At 42.9% G+C, this 22,631-nt stretch overlaps 1 protein-coding gene across 4 annotated transcripts; it reads left to right on the plus strand.

The window, feature by feature from the left end:
• Positions 1 to 75: 75 nt before the first annotated feature.
• LOC123995009 (solute carrier family 22 member 6-A-like) lies at positions 76 to 22,347 on the plus strand. Of its 4 annotated transcripts, XR_006831769.1 has the most exons (12): positions 78 to 413; positions 4,415 to 4,726; positions 12,964 to 13,067; positions 13,585 to 13,739; positions 13,946 to 14,114; positions 14,530 to 14,653; positions 14,959 to 15,065; positions 15,891 to 16,102; positions 16,698 to 16,806; positions 17,617 to 17,829; positions 18,372 to 18,537; positions 19,790 to 22,347. XR_006831769.1 is itself a non-coding variant. In XM_046298206.1 (11 exons), exons 1-11 carry the CDS (start codon positions 129 to 131, stop codon positions 18,457 to 18,459), a joined length of 1,872 nt encoding a protein of 623 aa, XP_046154162.1. In that variant the 5' UTR covers positions 76 to 128; the 3' UTR covers positions 18,460 to 18,926. The 4 variants fall into 4 exon arrangements, 3 of the variants coding, with proteins under 3 accessions (XP_046154162.1, XP_046154161.1, XP_046154163.1); XM_046298206.1 differs by lacking the exon at positions 19,790 to 22,347 and having other exon boundaries at positions 76 to 413; positions 13,952 to 14,114; positions 18,372 to 18,926; XM_046298205.1 differs by lacking the exon at positions 19,790 to 22,347 and having other exon boundaries at positions 79 to 413; positions 18,372 to 18,926.
• The last annotated feature ends 284 nt before the right edge of the window (positions 22,348 to 22,631 follow it).

The following is a 22,631-nucleotide window of genomic DNA, read 5'->3' on the forward strand; positions in this document are numbered from 1 at the left end:
GGTTTTTATTCCTGTCCGGTGATATCATGCCGTTGACTGCATTATCCAGCCCATTCTAAGATGTAGTTATGAAATACCCACTTTAGCCTTGAACAATTGGCAGAATGTTCCGCTCCTCTCCATGATAGATGCAGGAGGGAGGCCGCTTACTTCTATCCATCCGCTTCCAGAGCCAGTTTTTTATCCAACCAGAGACTGGGCTGACTGAAGCTCGGAGATGGCGGCGGACACGCGCACCGAGGAGATGCCGCACCCGACGGAGTAAGAAGAAACTACTACCAAAGGCAGAGGGACCCACGGGACTGAGTGTCTTCAATTTATCAAGCAAGATATTGAGCCCTGCCCATGTCTCCTTGCTTTGTAAAGGATTACATTTTGTGCCTACAACTCAGTGCAACGATTTCGATGTTAAGGTAGACATGTTTAAGTTTGTTTAAGTTTTTAATAAAACATTTTAATAAAACAACACGTTTAAGGGGAATACTTTAGCTCCCCCAATCGTGATATTTCCACTGAACATGTAGGTTCCGGACGTCACCTGCACATACCCCGACTCCTTTTAGAAGTATGAGTTATTTTGCACCTTCATTACAATCGCAATCACTCTATTGAGACATTTTGCAGACTCGTTGAATAATATGTTGTTCATCTCCTTAAGAACAAACAGGAGTACATATCTTTCTATAATTTACCTAAGGATGAAAAACAAGTTTTGCTTGATTTACAATCCGATGCGTCAGTCCTTACCTACCCTGTTGGTAAGGGTGGGTCGGTTGTACTCTTGGATAGGACTGTTTATGTAAATGAGTGTCATAGACAACTGCTTGACAACACCTTTTACAAGAAACTCAGAAGGGACCCTGCAGCCAAATTTCAGAACACTATCTTTACTGTCCTAGATGGTTATTTAAGTTCTGGTCAGATATCCCAAAAATAATACGACTTTTTGGCTATTCAACACCCTAAAATTGCTACTTTCTATACTTTGCCGAAATTACACCAGAATGTTACAAAACCTCCAGGGCGCCCTATTGTAGCGGGCATTGATGCAGTAACGGCCCCTCTATCGACTTTTTTTATTAGACCACTCGTAGAACACCTCACTACCTTGTAAAGGACACAAGCATTATGATCTCTATTGATCCTCTCTCTGATAATACTTTGTTAGTTACTTTTGACGTTGAGTTGTTATACATGAATATTCCACACGAGGGCGGTATTGAAGCTATGGAACATTTTCTTATGCAACGTGACCCCAATGAACTATCTTCCAGTGAATGCATTATAACATTGGCTGAAATAGTATTCACACACACAACCACTTAATGTTTCTAAATTATTTCTTTATTCAGACGAAGGGTACTGCCATGGGACCCCCCATGTCTCCTAACTATGCTAATTTGTATGTGGGTTACATGGAAAAACAGTCCATTTTCAATCCTCTCAAAAACGTTTTCTTGCCTGACATCATTATTTGGAAACGGTATAGTGATGATATTTTTGTTCTATGGAGGGGTGATGCAAAACAGCTCCAGGCATTCCATGCTTTTCTTAACCTGTTCTGAGCATCTGAGATTTACTATGCAATCTGACACACATCAAATCAGTTTCCTTGAACTTCTGATCTTGTGTGAAGATAATGTTCTATACACTGATCTTTACAGGAAACCTACTGATCGTTTGTTGAGGGCTGATAGTTGTCACCCGCTTCCCTTCAAAAAACAGTTTGCCCTACAGCCAATTCTGTCGAATCAAAAGAATTTGCACAAAACAATCCGATCTCGACAGAAATATGGCTGAGACGCAAAGAAAATTCAAGGAGAGGGTACAGTAATGGTCAGATTAATACTGCCATTGAGAACATTCAAACAAACCGAGACAGGATCTTTTTCAAGGTCAGTCTCGCAAAAAGACTAATTAATCTCCACTGGCTTCCAGTTGAAGCTCGCATCCGCTACAAGACCATGGTGCTTGCCTACGGAGCTGTGAGGGGAACGGCACCTCAGTACCTCCAGGCTCTGATCAGGCCCTACACCCAAATAAGGGCACTGCGTTCATCCACCTCTGGCCTGCTCGCCTCCCTACCACTGAGGAAGTACAGTTCCCGCTCAGCTCAGTCAAAACTGTTCGCTGCTCTGGCTCCCCAATGGTGGAACAAACTCCCTCACGACGCCAGGACAGCGGAGTCAATCACCACCTTCCGGAGACACCTGAAACCCCACCTCTTTAAGGAATACCTAGGATAGGATAAAGTAATCCTTCTCACCCCCCCCCCCCTTAAAATATTTAGATGCACTATTGTAAAGTGGTTGTTCCACTGGATGTCATAAGGTGAATGCACCAATTTGTAAGTCGCTCTGGATAAGAGCGTCTGCTAAATGACTTAAATGTAAATGTAAATGTAAGAGAATCGTTCACAAACATTGGCACATTCTAAGATCCGATGACAGTATCGGTAATGTGTTTTCTGACCCTCCCTTGATCATATTCTCACAGGGCAGAAACCTCAGAGATCAACTGGTAAACTCTGATTTACCACCCCAAGATATCCCTGCACAATGTCTATTTGTGCCCCAACTGGATGGAAACTACAAGTGTAATAGCTGTGATCAATGTAATGGCACTTATAAATGTAGATCCTTCAAACACCCCCAAACAGGGAAAAAGATCCCAATCAAAGGTGTTATCACGTGCTCCACGAAGACAGTTATTTATCTTATAACTTGTCCTTGTGGTAAAAATGAATCTCGGACCATCGTAGCACCATTAGGTGCAAAAACTCAACTTACCCAATTGCGGCCCACTTTTTGGAAGCAAACTACTCGATCTCATCCCTATGTTACATCGGCATCAAACACATCACCCTCCCTAGGAGAGGGGGTGACCTTGACAATTTATTGTTAAAACGAGGTGTTGCCTGGATCTTTAACTTAAAGACTCTTGCTCCTGTCGGTCTCAACGTAGCCATTCTTGTGATTTTGCTATTGTAAATGTTTGTAGGCTTACGTAGCCAAATTGTATCTATAGTAGTATGCTATATAAACACCATATTAACCGGTCACCCCGCAGTGTTTGTCATTATACCCGGATGAAGACAGCTTGTCTGTCGAAACGTTGGTTATTAGGTTATTAAATTATTGCATCTGAGCTCCTAGAGTGTGCCGGCTCCCCTTTCATTTTTCAAGTGTTCTACTCCGCTAGCCATCATTCTAAAGAAAGCATTTGCCCTTTATGGAACTACACATGAATTTGGATCATTATCAAGGAGAAACAATTGACAAACAATTGATAAACTAATTGTTTCTCATTGGCTTCCTGTTCTCCCAACACTGCCATTCACAGGATCTATTGCATAGACGCTGTCTTCATGTCACTCCAGAAACACAGGAAATCTTCACATGCTAGTTTCAGTGGCAGTCATTTCAACATCCAGTCATTATTGAGTTCCTCCCTAGTTGAGAGCGATGGGCTGTGGCTCATTGGGAGAAAAGAGCGCTCACCATGTTCAAACATGTGACACCACAACAGGGGAAAAGATTAAATGATAAGAGCCAGGGAAAATGGGTAGTTATGGAGTTGCCAGAGTACACGCCTTTCATTTGTGTCATGTACAAGTCCCCTGCCATGGTATTTATCTGCTGCTTTTGTCTGGCCAGCTTAGCCCCAGCCAGCTCTCCCCTGTTGGCATCCCCATGCCAGATGAATGATTGGGTGCCAGAGAGAATTTGCATTTCTTTAGAACTGGGGGCATTTGGTGGTGTTTTGCAACTGTGGTGTCTCAGGGGACAGGCAAGTGGATTTACAGCTTAGCAATATTCCCACGTCATTGTTGGGAATCTGATTGTTGAAAACGTAATGTAAAGCAAAAATACATGTACACACACACACTTTCTAAGGAGTTGTTTGCACGATAACTTTTGGCTTGCGTTGACTTTTATTGTACATCCCTCTTGAAATTTGAGTCCCTCTGATACATTTGACAATTAGCCTTCATTTTATGTCTGTATTTTGTGTTATGGGCTTCTATATGACTTATTACCACTGTTTCCATAATATAAGATTCTCACCATGCAAATAAACAGAGCGAGAGGGAGAGCGAGCGAATGCAGTCACTCAGCTATCACAAAGAGCAACTCCTCCTTCTGAGCTTGGACTCCACCCCATGATCTAGTTCCCTCTCCCCCTGCAGATGACAGTTATATTTACCCTGCTAGTGAAGTGCTGCGGGTTCACAACACCGCAGACGACAGCAACAGCCTGCCTACTTCTTGTATCCGTGGTGATACGTTAGGATAAGGTCTGCATTGGAATAGCAGCCATGGAAAGAAGCATGCATTTTGATGAGATTCTTTCTCATATTGGGGGCTTTGGCAAGTTCCAGAAGAGCCTGTATGTGTGGATTTGCCTCCCCCAGATCCTGCTGGCGTTCCACATGCTGATATCCATATTCACAGGGGCCGTCCCCCCTCATCTCTGTCGCTCCACCAACACCACCTGGCCCTTGACCGCCAGCTCAGACCCTCCCAATTTCAACTTCAGCCTGGTGACCGGCCCAGACGGTGACCCAGGCCGGTCCTGCTCTGCCCCTGGGGGGATCCCTGGCACCCCGCTGGCCCAGCTGAATCACAGCACTGCCCTGGCCCTTAGTGACAGCCACGCCACTGAGGGTTGCCAAGGGGGATGGGAATTCAGCAAGGAGACCTTCCACAGCACTGTGGCAACCGAGGTGAGTAAGAGACACGGCAGGAAAATGGACGTGGCAGACTCTCTCTGTCTGGGGGGTTCAAATGTGATGAACACCTTCTGGTCACACATTCTCACATGAATTGAAGCCATTCTGCAGTTGGTTATGTGGAACTCATTTTTACAGCTATGTAACTGTGTAGTGGTGGTGATATCTGAACCTGATCTAGACTCCTGTGGTGCAGGCATCCTCTCTCTATCTCTCTCTCCCCCTCTCTCTCTCTCTCTCTCTCTCTCTCTCTCTCTCTCTCTCTCTCTCTCTCTCTCTCTCTCTCTCTCTCTCTCTCTCTCTCTCTCTCTCTCTCTCTCTCTCTCTCTCTCTCTCTCTCTCAATTCAATTCAATTCAATTCAATTCAATTCAATTCAAGGGCTTTATTGGCATGGGAAACATATGTTAACATTGCCAAAGCAAGTGAGGTAGACAACATACAAAGTGAATATATAAAGTGAAAAACAACAAAAATTAACAGTAAACATTACACATACAACAGTTTCAAAACAGTAAAGACATTACAAATGTAATATTATATATATATATATACACACAATGTACAAATAGTTAAAGGACACAAGATAAATAAGCATAAATATGGGTTGTATTTACAATGGTGTTTGTTCTTCACTGGTTGCCCTTTTCTCGTGGCAACAGGTCACAAATCTTGCTGCTGTGATGGCACACTGTGGAATTTCACCCAGTAGATATGGGAGTTTTTCAAAATTGGATATGTTTTCGAATTCTTTGTGGATCTGTGTGATCTGGGGGAAATATGTCTCTCTAATATGGACATACATTGGGCAGGAGGTTAGGAAGTGCAGCTCAGTTTCCACCTCATTTTGTGGGCAGTGAGCACATAGCCTGTCTTCTCTTGAGAGCCATGTCTGCCTACGGCGGCCTTTCTCAATAGCAAGGCTATGCTCACTGAGTCTGTACATAGTCAAAGCTTTCCTTAATTTCCTCTCTCTCTCTCTCTCTCTCTCTCTAAAGCCTGGCCAGTGAAGTTCATTCCCTCCATAACCCACTAGTAAACAGTATGTGGATCAGGGTTGGATGTGGGGATACTTGAATGAACTGATTGGGTCTAGTGCATCTTGAGGGACCTTCACACAGTGACACTAACCGTAGTGGAATGGTCCCAGCCCGCAGAACATGTTGAAAGTTTTTGATTTACAAACACTGACCGAGGATTGCCTGTTCTTAATGTCTTAGTTTATTGTACTTTATTTTTTTGCTAGATATTGCTGCATTGTTGGGGCGAGAAACATGAGCATGTCTAAACAATAGGATGTATGTCAACTCATGACCCGTTCGTTTACATTCCATGGGGTGTGGTTCCACCTCAAAAAGATTGACACCCACCATCTCAGATTCTTCTCAAATTGTAGTATAGAATTGAGATTCTATGAGATTCTCTGAGATTCTTGGATTATTGCTTCCCTGTGTATATTGTGATGTTTTGTTCACCTGTTCAGAGAAATTACCAATTGAAGTCACTTACATTATTTACGATAAATGAGTGTGAAAGTACCAGGTTTTGCCCACTATATCAAATCAAATGTTATTAGTCACATGCGCCGAATACAACAGGTGTAGACCTTACAGGGAAATGCTTACTTATGAGCCCCTAAACGACAGTGCAGTTTCCAAAAAATATGGATAAGAATAAGAGATAAAAGTAACAAGTAATTAGAGAGGAGCAGTAAAAAAATATATATATATTTACAGGGGGTGCTGGTACACAGTCAATGTGCGGGGGGGCACCGGTTAGTTGAGGTAGTATGTACATACAGGTAGAGTTAATTAAAGTGACTATGCATAGATGAAAACAGAGAGCGGTAGTGGAGAGGGGAGGGGAGGGGGGGGGGGTGATGTGAATAGTCTGGGTAGCCATTTGACTAGATGTTCAGGAGTCTTATGGCTTGGGGGTAGTAGCTGTTTAGAAGCCTCTTGGACCTAGACTTGGCGCTCCGGTCACGCTTGCCATGTGGTAGCAGATAGAACAGTCTATGACTAGGGTGGCTGGAGTCTTTGACAATTTTCAGGGCCTTCCTCTGACACCGCCTGGTATAGAGGTCCTGGATGGCAGGAAGCTTGGCCCCAGTGATGTACTGGGCAGTTCGCACTACCCTCTATGGTGCCTTGTGGTCGGAGGCCGAGCAGTTGCCATACCAGGCAGTGATGCAACCAGTCAGGTTCTCGATGGTGCAGCTGTAGATCCTTTTGACGATCTGAGGACCCATGCCAAATCTTTTCAGTCTCCTGAGGGGGATAGGTTTTGTTGTGCCCCCTTCACGACTGTCACGGTGTGCTTGGACCATGTTAGTTTGTTGGTGACGTGGACACCAAGGAACTTAAAGCTCTCAACTTGTTCCACTGCAGCCCCATCAATGAGAATGGGGGCGTGCTTGGTCCTCTTTTTCCTTTAGTCCACAATAATCTCCTTTGTCTTGATCACGTTGAGGGAGAGGTTGTTGTCCTGGCACCACACGGCCAGGTCTCTGACCTCCTCCCTATAGGCTGTCTCGTTGTTTTCGGTGATCAGGCCTACCACTGTTGTGTCATTGACAAATGTAATGATGGTGTTGGAGTCGTGCCTGGCCATGCAGTCATGAGTGAACAGGGAGTAGAGGAGGGGGCTGAGCACACATCGCTGAGGGGCCCATGTGATGAAGATCAGCTTGGCGGATGTGTTGTTACCGACCCTTACCACCTGGGAGGTGTTTAGTCCCAGGGTGAGCCATGACCAGCCTGGGACATGGCTACAGACATGAGTGCTACGGGTCGATAGTCATTTAGGCAGGTTACCTTAGTGTTCTTGGGCACAGGCACTATGGTGGTCTGCTTAAAACATGTTGGTATTACAGACTCGGACAGGGAGAGGTTGAAAATGTCAGTGAAGACACTTGCTAGTTGGTCAGCGCATGCTCGCAGTACACATCCTGGTAATCCGTCTGGCCCTGCCGCCTTGTGAATGTTGACCTGTCTAAAGGTCTTACTCACATCGGCTGCGGAGGGCATGATCACACAGTCTTCCGGTCCAGCTGGTGCTCTCATGCATGTTTCAGTGTTATTTGCCACGAAGCGAGCATAGAAGTAGTTTAGCTCGTCTGGTAGGCTCGTGTCACTGGGCAGCTCCCAGCTGTGCTTCCCTTTGTAGTCTGTAATGGTTTGCAGGCCCTGCCACATCCAACGAGCGTTGGAGCCGGTGTAGTACGACTCGCTCTTAGTCCTGTATTGACGCTTTGCCTGTTTGATGGTTTGTCGGAAGGTATAGCGGGATTTATTATAAGCTTCTGGGTTAGAGTCCCGTTCCTTGAAAACGGCAGCTCTAGGCTTTAGCTCAGTGCGGATGCTGCCTGTAATCCATGGTTTCTGGTTGGGGTATATATGTACGGTCACTGTGGGGATGACGTCATCGATACACTTATTGATGAAGCCAATGACAGATGTGCTGTACTCCTCAATGCCATTGGAGATGCCACTGTCCCTGCTACTGCCATACCATTTTATCCAGCTGGTCTTGTGTTTAAATGGATTACAACATTTTCTTTGGAACTGTGGGTAGAAAACCTCATGATGAAAATAAAATGTGTGGTCATCCTCACAATTCAAGCCAGTCCTCCATGAAAGCAATTCAGTTTGTCCTTCTCTAAGGCTTAATCTGTGTCCAGGAAATGGCTGCTCTGTGTGTGGTTTATTCCCTTCACAAAATTTCTGGATTAGTTAAACCATTCTTGGTGAACAAGCAAACCATTAAACTACAGCAGTTCTAATGGTTTTAATGGTCTGGATATAGTCCCAAACACACACCCAGCAAGCACATAACGTTCTGAGAACCATATGTTTCTTAGAGCTTGGTGTGAGAGAGTGTGGTTGTCCTATGGTTATTTTGCATATAACCTTCCCACAACATTCTGGGAATTTTGCAGCATAGTTGCTTGGCTTTGGAACATTCTCAGCACATATTGAGGAACTATCCTCTATCTTGTTAAGTGCGTTGGCCACTAATTGGCCACACCTGATCTTAATGAGTGCTAGTTTCCTTTGAAATGGGGTCTGTTTGAGTTGACCAAAATTAACAACTTTGTATGAATAAAAAAAAAACATGACATGTTAGCTCCATACTGGTGGAGCAGTGAACTAATTCCATGGGTAGAGAACATAAGATAGTAGGTTTGAATTTCCCTGATGCCGTGCCACAATAAAAAAAGAAATGTGTTTGTTTGATTAATGCATAAGAAAATTAATTTATATGTGTCCTGTGCTTGGTGTTCTTAACAGTTAACCTGTTTGGGCTAGGGGGCAGCATTTTCACTTTTGGATGAAAAGCGTGCCCAGAGTAAACTGCCTCCTACTCAGTCCCAGATGCTAATATATGCATATTATTAGTAGTATTGGATAGACACTCTGAAGTTTCTAAAACAGTTTGAATGATGTCTGTCAGTATAACAGAACTCATATGGCAGTCAAAAACCTGAGAAAAAATCCAAACAGGAAGTGGGAAATCTGAGGTTTGTAGTTTTTTAAACTCAGCCCCTATTGAATATACAGTGGGATATTGGTTATGTTGCACTTCCTACGGCTTCCACTAGTTGTCAACCGTCTTTAGAACATTGTTTGATGCTTCTACTATGAAGGGGGGATGAATGAGAGGGGAATGAGTCAGAGGTCTGTCAGCAGTCACAAGCTCAAGTCACGTGCATTCACATGAGAGGTAGCTCCCGTTCCATTGCTTTTCTACAGACAATGGAATTCTCCGGTTGGAACATTATTGAACATTTATGTTAAAAACATCCTAAAGATTGATTCTATACATAGTTTGTTATGTTTTTACGACCAGTAATATAACTTTTTGGAATTTTCGTCCGACCTTTCCGCTGGAAGTTGCACGCGCGTTTCGATTTGTTTACCAAATGCCCTAACAAAAGGAGGTATATGGACATAAATTATCAACTTTATCGAACAAATCAAACATTTATTGTGGAACTGGGATTCCTAGGAGTGCATTCTGATGAAGATCAGTGAATAAGTAGATATTTATAATGCTATTTCTGACTAATGTTGACTGCGCAACATGGCGGATATTTCTTTTGGCTGGTTTGGGCTCTGAGTTCCGTACTCATATTATTGGATGGTATGATTTTTCCGTAAAGTTTTTTTAAATCTGACACAGAGGTTGCATTTGGGAGACGTTTATCTAAAGTTCCATGCATAACACTTGAATTTTCGTCAACATTTATAATGAGTATTTCTGTGAATTGATGTGGCTCTCTGCAAAATCACCGCATGTTTTGGAACTACTGAACATAACACGTCAATGTAAAATGATATTTTTGGATATAAATATGCACTTTATCGAACAAAACATACATGTATTGTTTTACATGAAGTCCTATGAGTGCCATCTGATGAAGATCATCAAAAGTTAGTGATTAATTATATCTCTATTTGTGCTTTTTGTGACTCCTCTCTTTGGCTGGAAAAATTGATGTTTTTTTTCTGTGACTTGGTGGTGACCTAACATAATCGTTTGTGGAGCTTTCTCTGTAAAACATTTTTGAAATCAGACACTGTGGCTGGATTAACGATAATTTTATCTTTAAAATGGTGCCTAATAATTGTATGTTGAGAAATTTGATTTATGAGATTTCTAAGAAACATTAAAAATAACCTATCATTTCTGTTCTCAGAACGTTAATAAAACCTCACAGGAAGCCTGCAGGCTGACTTCGGTCGTCAGTTGAATGGTGTTTCCTCCGACACTTTGATGCGGCTGGCTTCCGGGTTAAGTGAGCTGGTGTTAAGAAGCGTGGTTTGCCGAGTCATGTTTCGGAGGACGCATGACTCGACCTTTGCCTCTGCCGAGCCTGTTGAGGGGGTTGAAGCGAAGAGACAAGGAAGCATTCAGACTGACTTTGGTTGTCAGTTGAACAGTGTTTCCTCCGGCACATTGGTGCGGCTGGCTTCTGAGCCCGTTGGGGATGAGCAATGAGGCAAGATCGTAATCACGAAATTGGGGAGAAAAAGGCAATATTTATTTATTTTTTTTTTTAATCCTCACATGAAAACTTTTAAGGAACTATAGTAAAACAATCTCAGAACCTCCCTGCAACTAAAAATGTACCTTCCCAAAAGCGGCAAAATGTTCTCTTCCGTTCTCGGAACGTTTAAAAAAACGTTCAGTTGTACCGGTCAGGAAACTTGGCTTCGTTCCCAGAACCAATGGGAAACCAAAAACGTATGTTCCCACAACTTCCAAGGGTTGGCTTTAATGTTAAATGTCACCAATCACATTACATATACACTACCGTTCAAAAGTTTGGGGTCACTTAGAAATGTCCTTGTTTTTGAAAGAAAAGCACCTTTTTTGTACATTAAAATAATATCAAATTGATCAGAAATACAGTGTAGACCAATCAATCAAACAATCAAATTGATTTATAAAGCTCTTCTTGCATCAGCTGATGTCACAAAGTGCTGTACAGAAACCCAGCCTAAAACCCCAAACAGCAAGCACTGCAGGTGTAAAATCACGGTGGCTAGGAAAAACTCCCTAGAAAGGCCAGAACCTAGGAAGAAACCTAGAGAGGAACCAGGCTATGAGGGGTGGCCAGTCCTCTTCTGGCTGTGCCGGGTGAAGATTTTAACACAACATGGCCAAGATGTTCAAATGTTCATAGATGACCAGCAGGGTCAAATAATAATTACAGTGGTTGTTGAGGGTGCAAAAGGTCAGCACCTCAGGAGTAAATGCCAGTTGACTTTTCATAGTGGATCATTCAGAGTATCTCTACCGCTCCTGCTGTCTCTAGAGTGTTGAAAACATCAGGTCTGAGACTGGTGGCACGTCCGGTGAACAGGTCAGGGTTCCGTAGCCGTAGGCAGAACAGTTGAAACTAGAGCAGCAGCACAGCCAGGTGGCCTGGGGACAGCAAGGATTCATCAGGCCAGGTAGTCCTGAGGCATGGTCCTAGACATTGTTAATGTTGTAAATGACTATTGTAGCTGGAAACAGCAGAGTTTTTATGGAATATCTACATAGGCGTACAGAGGCCCATTATCCGCAACCATCACTCCTGTGTTCTAATGGTACGTTGCGTTAGCTAATCCAAGTTTATCATTTTAAAAGGCTAATTGATCATTAGAAAACCATTTTGCAGTTATGGTAGCACAGCTGAACACTGTACTGATTAAAGAAGTAATAAAACTGGACTTCTTTAGACTAGTTGAGTATCTGGAGCATCAGCATCGACTCACAATTCCTCAACTGGCAGCTTCATTAACTAGTACCTGCAAAACACCAGTCTCAACGTCAACAGTGAAAAGGCGACTCCGGGATGCTGGCCTTCTAGGCCTCCCACTCCTCTCTCTATTCTGGTTAGATCCAGTTTGCTCTGTTCTGTGAAGGGAGTAGTACACAGCATTGTACGAGATCTTCAGTTTCTTGGAAATTTCTCGCCTAGAATAGCCTTCATTTCTCAGAACAAGAATAGACTGACGAGTTTCAGAAGAAAGTTCTTTGTTTCTGGCCATTTTGAGCCTGTAATCGAACCCACAAATGCTGATGCTCAAGATACTCAACTAGTCTAAAGAAGGACAGTTTTATTGCTTCTTTAATCAGTACAACAGTTTCACGCTGTGCTAACATGATTGCAATAGGGTACCTTGTATTTTCACACACATTTTTGGTAAAGAAATGCAAACTAGGGACTCCAATGGCTAACTTCTCTGAACAAGTGGTGAAAAACATCAGATTCACAGAGAATACATTACTTAGGATGAAGAAGCAATACTCCAAGCGGCAGCTCCCTACTACTTGTCAGACATAGAGAACTGATACTGTACACTGGTTGTAGGGGTGAGATTGGTGGTGGGTGCGTCAGCGGCTTTTGACCCTTTTATTTGATTTTCAACTAAATAATGTTGCCGGAACGCTAATCTAATCGATTTGTAAATACAGACACGATTTCAGAAGAATCTGAGATGGTGGGTGTAATGGCATGCTGATATTACATGGAACGACTCATCTGCTATTATTGATGTGAGAGCCATGACTGACACTTAGATGTAATCTGTTGAGAAGCATGTGCTCATAGGCTTCTATAGCTCATGGGCAAAATATTTGGACACCACAGTCAAAATACAGTTACAGGGCTGTGCAATTGGTGCTTGCCAATATGACATAGCTTTTCAACTAATTTGAACCCTCTGTCCTTGACAGTGGGATCTGGTGTGTGACCATGCCAATCTAAACAATGTTGGTTCCTCAATCTACATGTTTGGTCTTCTGGTTGGCGCTGTGCTGTTTGGTTTCTTAGCTGATAAGTACGTATAAAACAACTGTGCATTTTCCACCATGTGTTTAAAAAAACTCTCATTTAGCCTGATGATCTATGAGACATGTATTCTAGGTAGGTCACAAACTTAATGCAGGGTCATGCTAAACGAAACTCACACAAACTCAGTCCCACTTTAGGTGAAGTAAAACAAAAATTGAGCTCAATGAACGCTTTGCAGCCTGTATTGATATTTACATTTGCTGGCACATTTTATTTGTGTAACTCTGAATATTTATAGAAAGTACACAGAGAAATGTCTGCACAGACTATTTTCAGTAGTAGCAGTCCTATTCAGAGCTCTTGTAGGCCAGCCAAGTGAAAAGCATTTGGCGCATTTTAACACGGTATATTAAAGAGTGCATGTAATTTGCAGCACATTTCCCACTCCCTATCAGTCCAATTCATTCTCAACACACCCGTACAGTAACGTGAGTGAGTACACCTCAAGTGAAACAGTTTCTAGACATTTAAAAAGGTATAATACCCCCTCTTTCTTGTTTCAGGTATGGACGCAGGAACATAATCCTGGTTGGTTTGACTATCCAGTCAACCTGTGGGGTCGGAGCTGCGTTTGCCCCAAATTTCTACGTGTATGTTTTTCTGCGCTTTGTTGTTGGAACCACTATTTCTGCTGTCATCATGAACGCATTTGTTTTAGGTCAGTCTCCTCCTCTCTCTCTCTCTCTCTCTCTCTCCTCTCTCTCTCTCTCTCTCTCTCTCTCTCTCTCTCTCTCTCTCTCACACACTTACAAACACGCACATACAGTAAATATTCATAAAGTTATTGACTTGTAATCTTAGCAAAATTAAGATGATAAGGTGCTGGTTTTCTACTCTCTATACTGATTTGTTTGTGGCCCAAAGGCACAGAGTGGACAGGATCAAAGCACCGCATGCTAGCTGGGATCATCACCGACTATTTCTTTGGGTTTGGCTACATCATCCTGGCAGGCCTGGCCTACCTCATCCGAGACTGGCGTAAACTCCAGCTGGCCATCTCAGCACCAGGCTTCCTCTTCATCTTCTACATTTGGTGAGTCACTGGCCAGCTGCAGTATGCCTATAGCCTGGACTACAAACTGAATATCACCCACTTTCATTATATTCAGTAAAATGAAAGGATCATTCAGTTTGGATTCCAGGCTAGCACACCAACCCACTAAAGGAGAATTTCAAGGGAATGAAGAGGAACCCTTTTTGTCTTCAATAATCCAAGCCAGATGGGTCATTCCATGCCATTTTGGGAATATCTAAGTATATCTAAATTGCACGATTGTGTGCATATTTTCCCTGATATTCTAGGACAGGTATTGGCCTACTTCCTACCTCATGGCTAAATGTAACTTCATGTTTATCTCTTGTTCCCATGGGGTCAAACTAATGCCCGTTGTCATATGTAGTTGATTATGTGTGTGGCTCAAATGACCACCTCTCCTCTACCTCCTTAGGGTCCTACCAAAGTCGGCTCGGTGGCTGATGGCCAACCAGAGGTACGAGGAGGCCATGGATCTGGTCAGGAAAGCAGCTCTGATGAACGGCAAACCCCTGCGGGAGGACATAGAGATATGCCAGGTGTGGTTTGTTGGTTATGTTGTTTTGTCCACAGGCTAATTGCTATAGAGAGAGACTCCAACAGCCTTGATAAAAAGCACTTGCAAAACAACACTTCTATACACAAGCAATGTTAAGAGCAATAGCGCTAAAGCCTGAGCATGTTAAATTGCTTTGCTGTTGTCCCTACACTGTAAGGCATACCGTGGGGGCATGAACATGATTTAAATTGCATTGGTGTGCTTATCGCTTTGATGAGCTCATTCTTTTACTTATAACCATCGCTGTGAAATGCTCATGGCTAATCTGCTCTTGTTATTTTCCAGGGGTACAAAGACATGGTGAAGATAGAGGAGAGGACAAAGCACACAGTCATTGACCTGGTCCGAACTCCAAAAATGAGGAGGAGCTCACTGATCATGTTTTACCTGTGGTGCGTGTCCTGCCATTCTTTTCACAGTTCACTAATTGCTTGTGAAGTTGACAGCGATTAAGGCTCAAATACAATCTGTCATCGAGGGAGAAACAGACATACAGTAGATCTTTGTCAGGACACATGCCCCTTGGGGGCAAACAAGAAATGTAACACATCATCAACTGTTTCAATTAGGCTTCTGCCAACCACTCACGCATCAGTCGAACACACTCTAATCTTCATCTCGTCTTTTCATTGTGGGTTGATCACTTGATGTGGTATGCCAATGGAGTTTACAGAACTATTCACCGACCAAGCTTCTCAAGGCCTCCTTAGGTCACTGTGCTTGTTGAGGAAGCCATTCGAATTGCAGTGTGTCACTCACTGAGGTGACACTGGAGGATTAGTATTCCAATGTGAATACTTTACGTAGCTTACCAGGCCATGAGAAATGATTTTAAAAATTGCCAATAGACGTAAATGTTTCACTATTGTGAAATGTTGTGTTGTATGCCCTATCCAGTCCAAGTTAGAGGCGGCCTTCTTTGTACTTTTACTCTTGTAGAAAAGTCCCTTGATTATGCCAGGGTTGTATTACTCTGTCTGTGGCTAGAGAGACAATGCTGCTTCCTCGACACTTTCTTCTCCTTTCCTATCCAATGCAACATTAACCTCTCATCTCTCGCCCTGTGTACTGTAGCTCCCCATTCTGCATGGTAGACTTGTGGCAAACCAGAGGAATAAGGAAGTCCTTGTTTCACTGCTGTGACAGTACTGTGTTATTATTAACCCCTTCTTTGCCTCATCAGTGTTTCCCCTACCATTCCACCTCTGCCTGTCCAGGTTTGTCAACGTGCTGGTCTACTATGGCCTGTCCCTCAACATCTCTGACTTTGGGATGAGCATCTACCTGACCCAGCTGATCTTTGGCCTGGTGGAGATGCCTGCTCGCACCATCACTCTCTTCACCCTCAACCGCTCCAGGAGGGTATCCCAGATAGCCTTCCTCACTGTGGGAGGCCTAGCCTGCCTGCTCACTGTCTTCATTCCCGATGGTACGGAGCTTTCCAGAGAAAACTCTGCTGCCTTTAATGTGCCTTTTGAAGTATTGTTTATAAGCATCCTGAGGTACATGATCAGTTATAGTATCCCCCTGGCACTGAAAATACTCCAGTTGACTGAAGTTATTGACGTTGAATGATGCCGTAGTTGTGTTGTTTTATAGCCCTGTTTATTAGTGTTTAGCTAGTGTCAATGGAAAGTCTTTGTGGCTTGGCACTTGGCTTCTGGTTGAAACTGAAAAAGGTATTCAAGGTATTCATCCACAATATGTATTTGTAGATACCGAGTGTAACCTCCTGGATGTAGAGTAAGAGTTGTTGAAGAACTCCCACCTGCGGCCCTCAGGGAAGTCATGCCAGTCTCACAGTCGAGGCCACTTCCTTAGGTGTTTACGGTCTCCATTTGGAATGCGGTGGATTGATCCACAGGGATGTAGACTTGAGCTGCAGGTGCTATGCATATACACAACACAGCTCTTTACCCCTTTAACGTCTAACCCCATCACTTCTCTCTCTCTCTCTCTCTCTCTCTCTCTCTCTCTCTCTCTCTCTCTATCTCTCTCTCTCTCTCTCTCTCTCTCTCTCTCAGATCTCTCCATTATTAGAACAATCCTGGCAATGGTGGGAAAGTTTGGGATCACCGCCTCCCTGTCCATAGTCTACGTCTATTCAGCAGAGGTTTTCCCTACTGTCATAAGGTGAGCGTCTGGTCCATAGGGCTCCAGTCAAAAGTAGTGTTCTGCTGACAAATATGGACTGCTGTTGTCTGGGCGTGTTTCCAGCAGAGTCAAACAGGTGTAGATCATGAGGTCACAAAATGAGTCTAACCGCTACTCAGTCAATATCTCTGTGACCTTTCTTTTGTTGTGGAGAGGGGGCAGGGTAGCCTAGTGGTTAGAGTGTTGGATTAGCAACCGGAAGGTTGCAAGTTCAAATCCCCGAGCTGACAAGGTACAAATCTGTGTTCCTAGGCTGTCATTGAAAATAAGAATTTGTTCTTAACTGACTTGCCTAGTTAAATAAAGGTAAAATTGAGCAAGATAACTGGCATCAGTGTGTAACTAATAGCCAACTTGGGCTCAGTAGGTTTATGTTAGGGTCAGCGCAAGCTTCTGATAAGGTTTGAGACAACTACTCAAGGGGGTTTTGATATATATATATAATAATAATAATAATAATATAATAATAATAATAATATAATAATAATATAATAATAATAATAATAATATAATAATAATAATATAATATAATAATAATAATATAATAATTATATATAATAATAATAATATAGAATATTAACTTGACTGTATTAACAATCCTCTTTCATTGTATTCTGTTTTCGATATGCAAAGTTATACATTTGCCTTGACGTAAACAATCACAGTAAGTACTGTAATTGCTTTGGGATGTTGGCGAGACTAATCTTGAGCCACAGTCTTTATTACAGCACTTTAAATATAACGTTGTGACGTTAGTTTGGCTGAACAAGTCTCCAATGTGATCCTCAGGCAGAGTGGGATCGGTATGGGCTCCATGTGTGCCCGGGCAGGGGGAGTCCTGGCCCCAATCATCTACCTGTTGAGGGGTGTCAGTAAGAAGGCTCCAATGGTTCTGTTTGGCCTGTGTACTCTGCTAGGGGCAGCCCTCACCCTGCTGTTGCCTGAGACAGTCCACCAGCCCCTGGCTGACAACATCCAGGATGTGGAGGGATCCAGCATCAGGTCTTTACCCTCTTTTGTCCACTGAAGGGGAAGAGAGAGGGAATATTCTATTACATAGTATTTAACACTTTCAATTCCTTAGTATTTATCTGTCAATATTATACTCTGGAGATACAGCCTTGAAACCAGGGATGAGCATCTAAGCCTGGGTTAGTAGCCATTTCAACCTTTATTATTGTACTATACTTATTATTATAAACTGGGTGGTTCGAGCCCTGAATGCTGATTGGCTGACAGCTGTGGTATGTCAAACCGTATACCACGGGTATGACAAATGTTTTTTTTACTGCTCTATTTATGTTGGTAACCAGTTTATAATAGCGATAAGGCACCTCAGCGTTTGTGGTATATGGCCAATATACCACAGTGCCTGGGCTGTGTCCAGGCAAAGGTTGTGCCGGGATTAAGAACAGCCCTTTGCCGTGGTATATTGCCCATATACCACACCCCCTCGTGCCTTATTGCTTTATTACGGTACTGAACTGGTGTTATCTTCATGTGATGTTAATAGTAATCCACGGATATCCCCTTGTCTCTTCTAGTGAGGACTCAGAGGAAGGGAACATGAAACCAGACCTCTATGAGGAATGTCCAACAAGGAACCCAGACATCATAAACGGAAGAACTTAGAGTGGGACAAGCCACCAGTCCGCACCGGATGACTTCTACGCGGAAAGACCATTAGCCCAAGGAACTCAACTGTGCATTGTAAGCTATCTGCTAAGAGCTCTTGAACCTAGTTGTAGCTCGTATAGCTATTTCCTATTTCCTATTTCTTACATAAGACAATGATGTCACTTAACTGACATGTTTATACAGTTTTGCTTTATATTGCAAAAATGTTATTTTGTTGTGAAAAGATGTACAGTATATAGATGTTTATGGTGACTATCAGTTCATATATTGGTTGATAATGAAGTACAGTAGAAACAGTTCATTTATGCACCAAATAGAATTTCTTAGTTTCTGTTTACAATGAGTGTATAAAACATTAGGAACACCTGCTCTTTCCATGACAGACTGACCAAGTGAATCCAGGTGAAAGCCATATTGATGTCACCTGTTAAAACCACTTCAATCGGTGTAGATTAAGTGGAGGAGACAGGTTAAAGAAGGACTATGAAGCTTTGAGTCAATTGAGACATGGATTGTGTATGTGTGTCATTCAGGGGTTAATAGGCAAGACAAAATATTTCAGTGCCTTTGAACTGGGTATGGTAGTAGGTGCCATCCAGCCAATTTGACAACTGTGGGAAGCATTGGACTCAACATGGGCCAGCATCGCTATGGAATGCTTTTGACACCTTGGAGAGTCCTGGCCCTGATGAATTAAGGATGTTCTTAGGGGGAAAGGGGGAGCAAGTCAATATTAGGATTAGGATATTATAATGTTTTGAACACTCAGTGTATACTGTCATGGACACACCTTTGTGTGGTTCGAATAGCCTTGTGCTCTTTTTATCCAAATATTTTTGCTGGTGCTTCCTGAACCGGAACTCACTCCCCCGTCCCTTCCCTGTCTGTTATCGAGTAGGTCTTCCTGAGTGCCTGTCCTATCAGTTTACAAACCCCTACAGCGCCGCCTAACAGGTTCACCTTGAGATATGAACTCAGTTCCAGCCAGCAAATGCCTCATCATGCATTGTGATTTCATATAAAGACCCAAGTGTCCACACTGTGAAAGAGCAGAGAGGACCAATTATGCAAAATATCACACATAGGCAACTTGAATAGGGAACCATTTTTTCTATTTGATAATAAACTCTGTGAATGTTGTATTTGACACTCCTAACTCTGACTTTTAGACGTGAATGTGTTCGAAGTGGTTGATCCATGATCATGATGAGTCTTTCTGTGCAGTAAGGTTGACTCGTTCTCCAGCACAGCAAGGCTGCTCCCCGGAGTGTTTGTCAGATTACCATGTTGAAATACTAACCATCTGCGTGCGACCTTCTACCAGCCATGGAACCTCGAGGTCCCAGCGTCAACTCCAAGATGACCCAGTCAGCAGATATGCTGTGGCGTCTGTGGCGAGCCCTAATACAAGACAAGGAAGCCATTGTCCAAGAGAGGGATGGATGGACTGAATGATGAACCGTCATGACAGTGCCCTCACTTCAAACACGAAGTTTACATTTCACATTTCCATGACGTTATTAATACTTCTGCTGAAGGCTTTCATTCTGAGCGGTTACACTAAGTGTATGACGTAAAGCACTGGAACGGCAGCACTAACAGCAGAGAAACATATCCTAGTTTGTGATCTTCAACATTGGGTGGAGCAGGATAGAAATAGTCATTTTAGGACTGTGGTTTGGGTTGGAACTTGTCATTTGTTATTACAGTGACTGATTTGACAGGTCTGAATTGTTCCGTTGTCATTCTAAGGGTTAAGAGAGAAAAGCCACAAATTGTTGTTTTGGATGAAATAGAGTGTTTGCCTTGCAGTCATGTAGGCTAACCCACTGTGATATATGTTAAGTAACAGGAGTCAGGGCTCGTTGTGTTACTGATCACTGCCACTCTCTGGAGAAAAGTGGTACTTGCTTCTATTCTGACAGCAGGTGCTGTATACAGTATAAGTACTGTAAGGAAGCACAAGCATTATGATCACAGATATTATGTTACAATATGTGCATTACCTTTGTACTGTTCTGTGCAATCAGCACTTTTATACATACATAATACATACATGCGTATGCGTTTCAGATTTACAGAACCAAAGTATGACTGGGGGGGGGGGGGGATTCAACTTCATTTATATAAGATAGTTCTGTTTACACAATGTCCGCTATGCTGCGTGTCATTTCAAAAAGTCTTATAGCCAATGGTGAGGGGCAGCTAAGGGGTTGACTAGATGCCAGTGTTAATCGACTCCACCTCATTGTGGGGAACAACTGCAGGTTCTGTGCTCTCTGACTGACTGAGTAGCTGGCACAGGCATGTAGCATGGCTGTCAATGATTCACTGCTCATAGGAAATTAGAAAACAACTGGCATTTCAATTATTGCCATTTCAATTATAACAGAGGATTCTGAGAGGCAACAGCTGCAAGTACCCACTTGACCATCCCCCCCACGACACTGACATGCAGGGAGCTGTTCTACCCTTCTTTGTCTGTGAGAGCTTTGACTGAATATTTCATGGTTGTAGTGGCATTGTCTGTGGCAATGCATGTATGTAAAGTAGGCCTACTGTCATTGTAAAACGTGATGTGAAAAGATCCATTGTTCAAAATTACAGAGAAGCTAGTCTGAAACAAGGGTCAAACTGTAGGCTAACCTCTCCATAGATTATCATGCCCACACTGGCATTTGCTATGGTATTATGCTGAGTGTCACGACTTCCGCCGGAGCTGGTCCCTCTCCTTGTTCGTTCGGCGGTTCGAAGTCACCAAATTTCTAGCCATCGCTGATCCTCTTTTCATTTTCCTTTGGTCTTGTCTTGTATCACACCTGGTTCCAATCCCATCAATAACATGTTGTGTATTTAACCCTCTGTTCCCCCTCATGTCCTTGTCGTGATTGTTTGTTTGTAAGCGATGTGCAAGTTATGTTCTGGTGTGTGACGGGTTTTCTACCCAATTGTATTATTTTGTAAATTTTGGTTTTCTGAATTTTTGAGCATTTATTAAACTGCTCCGTTTATACTAAGTTCGATCTCCTGCGCCTGACTCCCCTGCCACCAGTACGCAACCCCCTTACACTGAGAATGTTTACACTAGGCCTATGCAATTACTTTCCAGACCCCTGTTTCTAGAATAAAGACATGAGATTGAAAACAGAAGTTTCACAAGTGTGACTACATTTCCATATCTGATGTCACTGGTATTCGAATAATCCAGATCTAATCTCCTGAATTCTATCAAGGTATAATTAAGCGAAAAGGTATGTATACTTATGTGATGAACGGGAATTTCTCCGGTTCATACTGTTGCCGTCATGACGAAAGTGGCACTATGCTGCCCATACCGCCCACGTTTCTAGTTTCACCAGCTGTTTCCAGCAACGGATACATTTTTTATTTGCTTGTCATATTGGCCTTTTCTGCTAGCAGCACACTATTTAGCTAGCTTCTAGCCTAGTGTTTGATATGCACTGTGATTTCCTCGTAATTAACCGTTTTGAGTGTCCTGATGAGAAGGCAAACTTGTCTATCTATGCCAGGCAAATTCAGGCATCATCACTCATTTGGATGTATCCAAATTATGTATCCAAATGTCAATAGAATACTGCTTAAACAAACTAGTTGGCTAGCTAGCAAGCAAGGGATAAAAAGGTTGCCACCGAGCATGGCAACGGAACATGTAGAACAAACAACTGGGTCGTGTCCATAAACATAGAACCAATTGAACGAATCTCTAGCAACCAAAAGATGAGAAAGTGTGAATTTGCTTATTAAAAATGAAAATATCAACCAAATTATTATTTTCTACCGGTAAATTTGTGCTTAAGTATGTTTTGTCTTTGGCAACTGTAGTATAAGCAGGATAAACACCTCCGTTCTGTACATTACCTTTGAAAAATAAACCTTGCAAATGGAGGACGCAGAGTGTTGTCGTCCATTATTTCCAAGGTAATGTTTATCCCTTAAATATACTATGGCTTTCAGTCAATCTGCATACAGGACCCAAACTACCTGGTTTATAATAAGGGATAACTGGGGGGAAGTTTGAGTGATGAAAACGGGTAATTGTTGTCTTTAAACAGCAGAGGGCGCCCCAACGCAATCGTTATCAGAGCGCGTTGTCAGCGCGAGGAATAATGGACTGAATTCCAATAATCTTTGATTGAATCACACTG

The sequence above is a fragment of the Oncorhynchus gorbuscha genome, linkage group LG14, assembly GCF_021184085.1.
Source record: "Oncorhynchus gorbuscha isolate QuinsamMale2020 ecotype Even-year linkage group LG14, OgorEven_v1.0, whole genome shotgun sequence".
Lineage (NCBI taxonomy): Eukaryota > Metazoa > Chordata > Actinopteri > Salmoniformes > Salmonidae > Oncorhynchus > Oncorhynchus gorbuscha.

Coding starts and splice junctions, on each gene's coding strand:
- LOC123995009 (XM_046298205.1), top strand. CDS start 129: ATGCAGGAGGGAGGCCGCTTACTTCTATCCATCCGCTTCCAGAGCCAG. Junction 13,068..13,584: donor TTTGGTTTCTTAGCTGATAA/GTACGTATAAAA, acceptor TTCTTGTTTCAG/GTATGGACGCAGGAACATAA. Junction 15,066..15,890: donor CTGATCATGTTTTACCTGTG/GTGCGTGTCCTG, acceptor CTGCCTGTCCAG/GTTTGTCAACGTGCTGGTCT.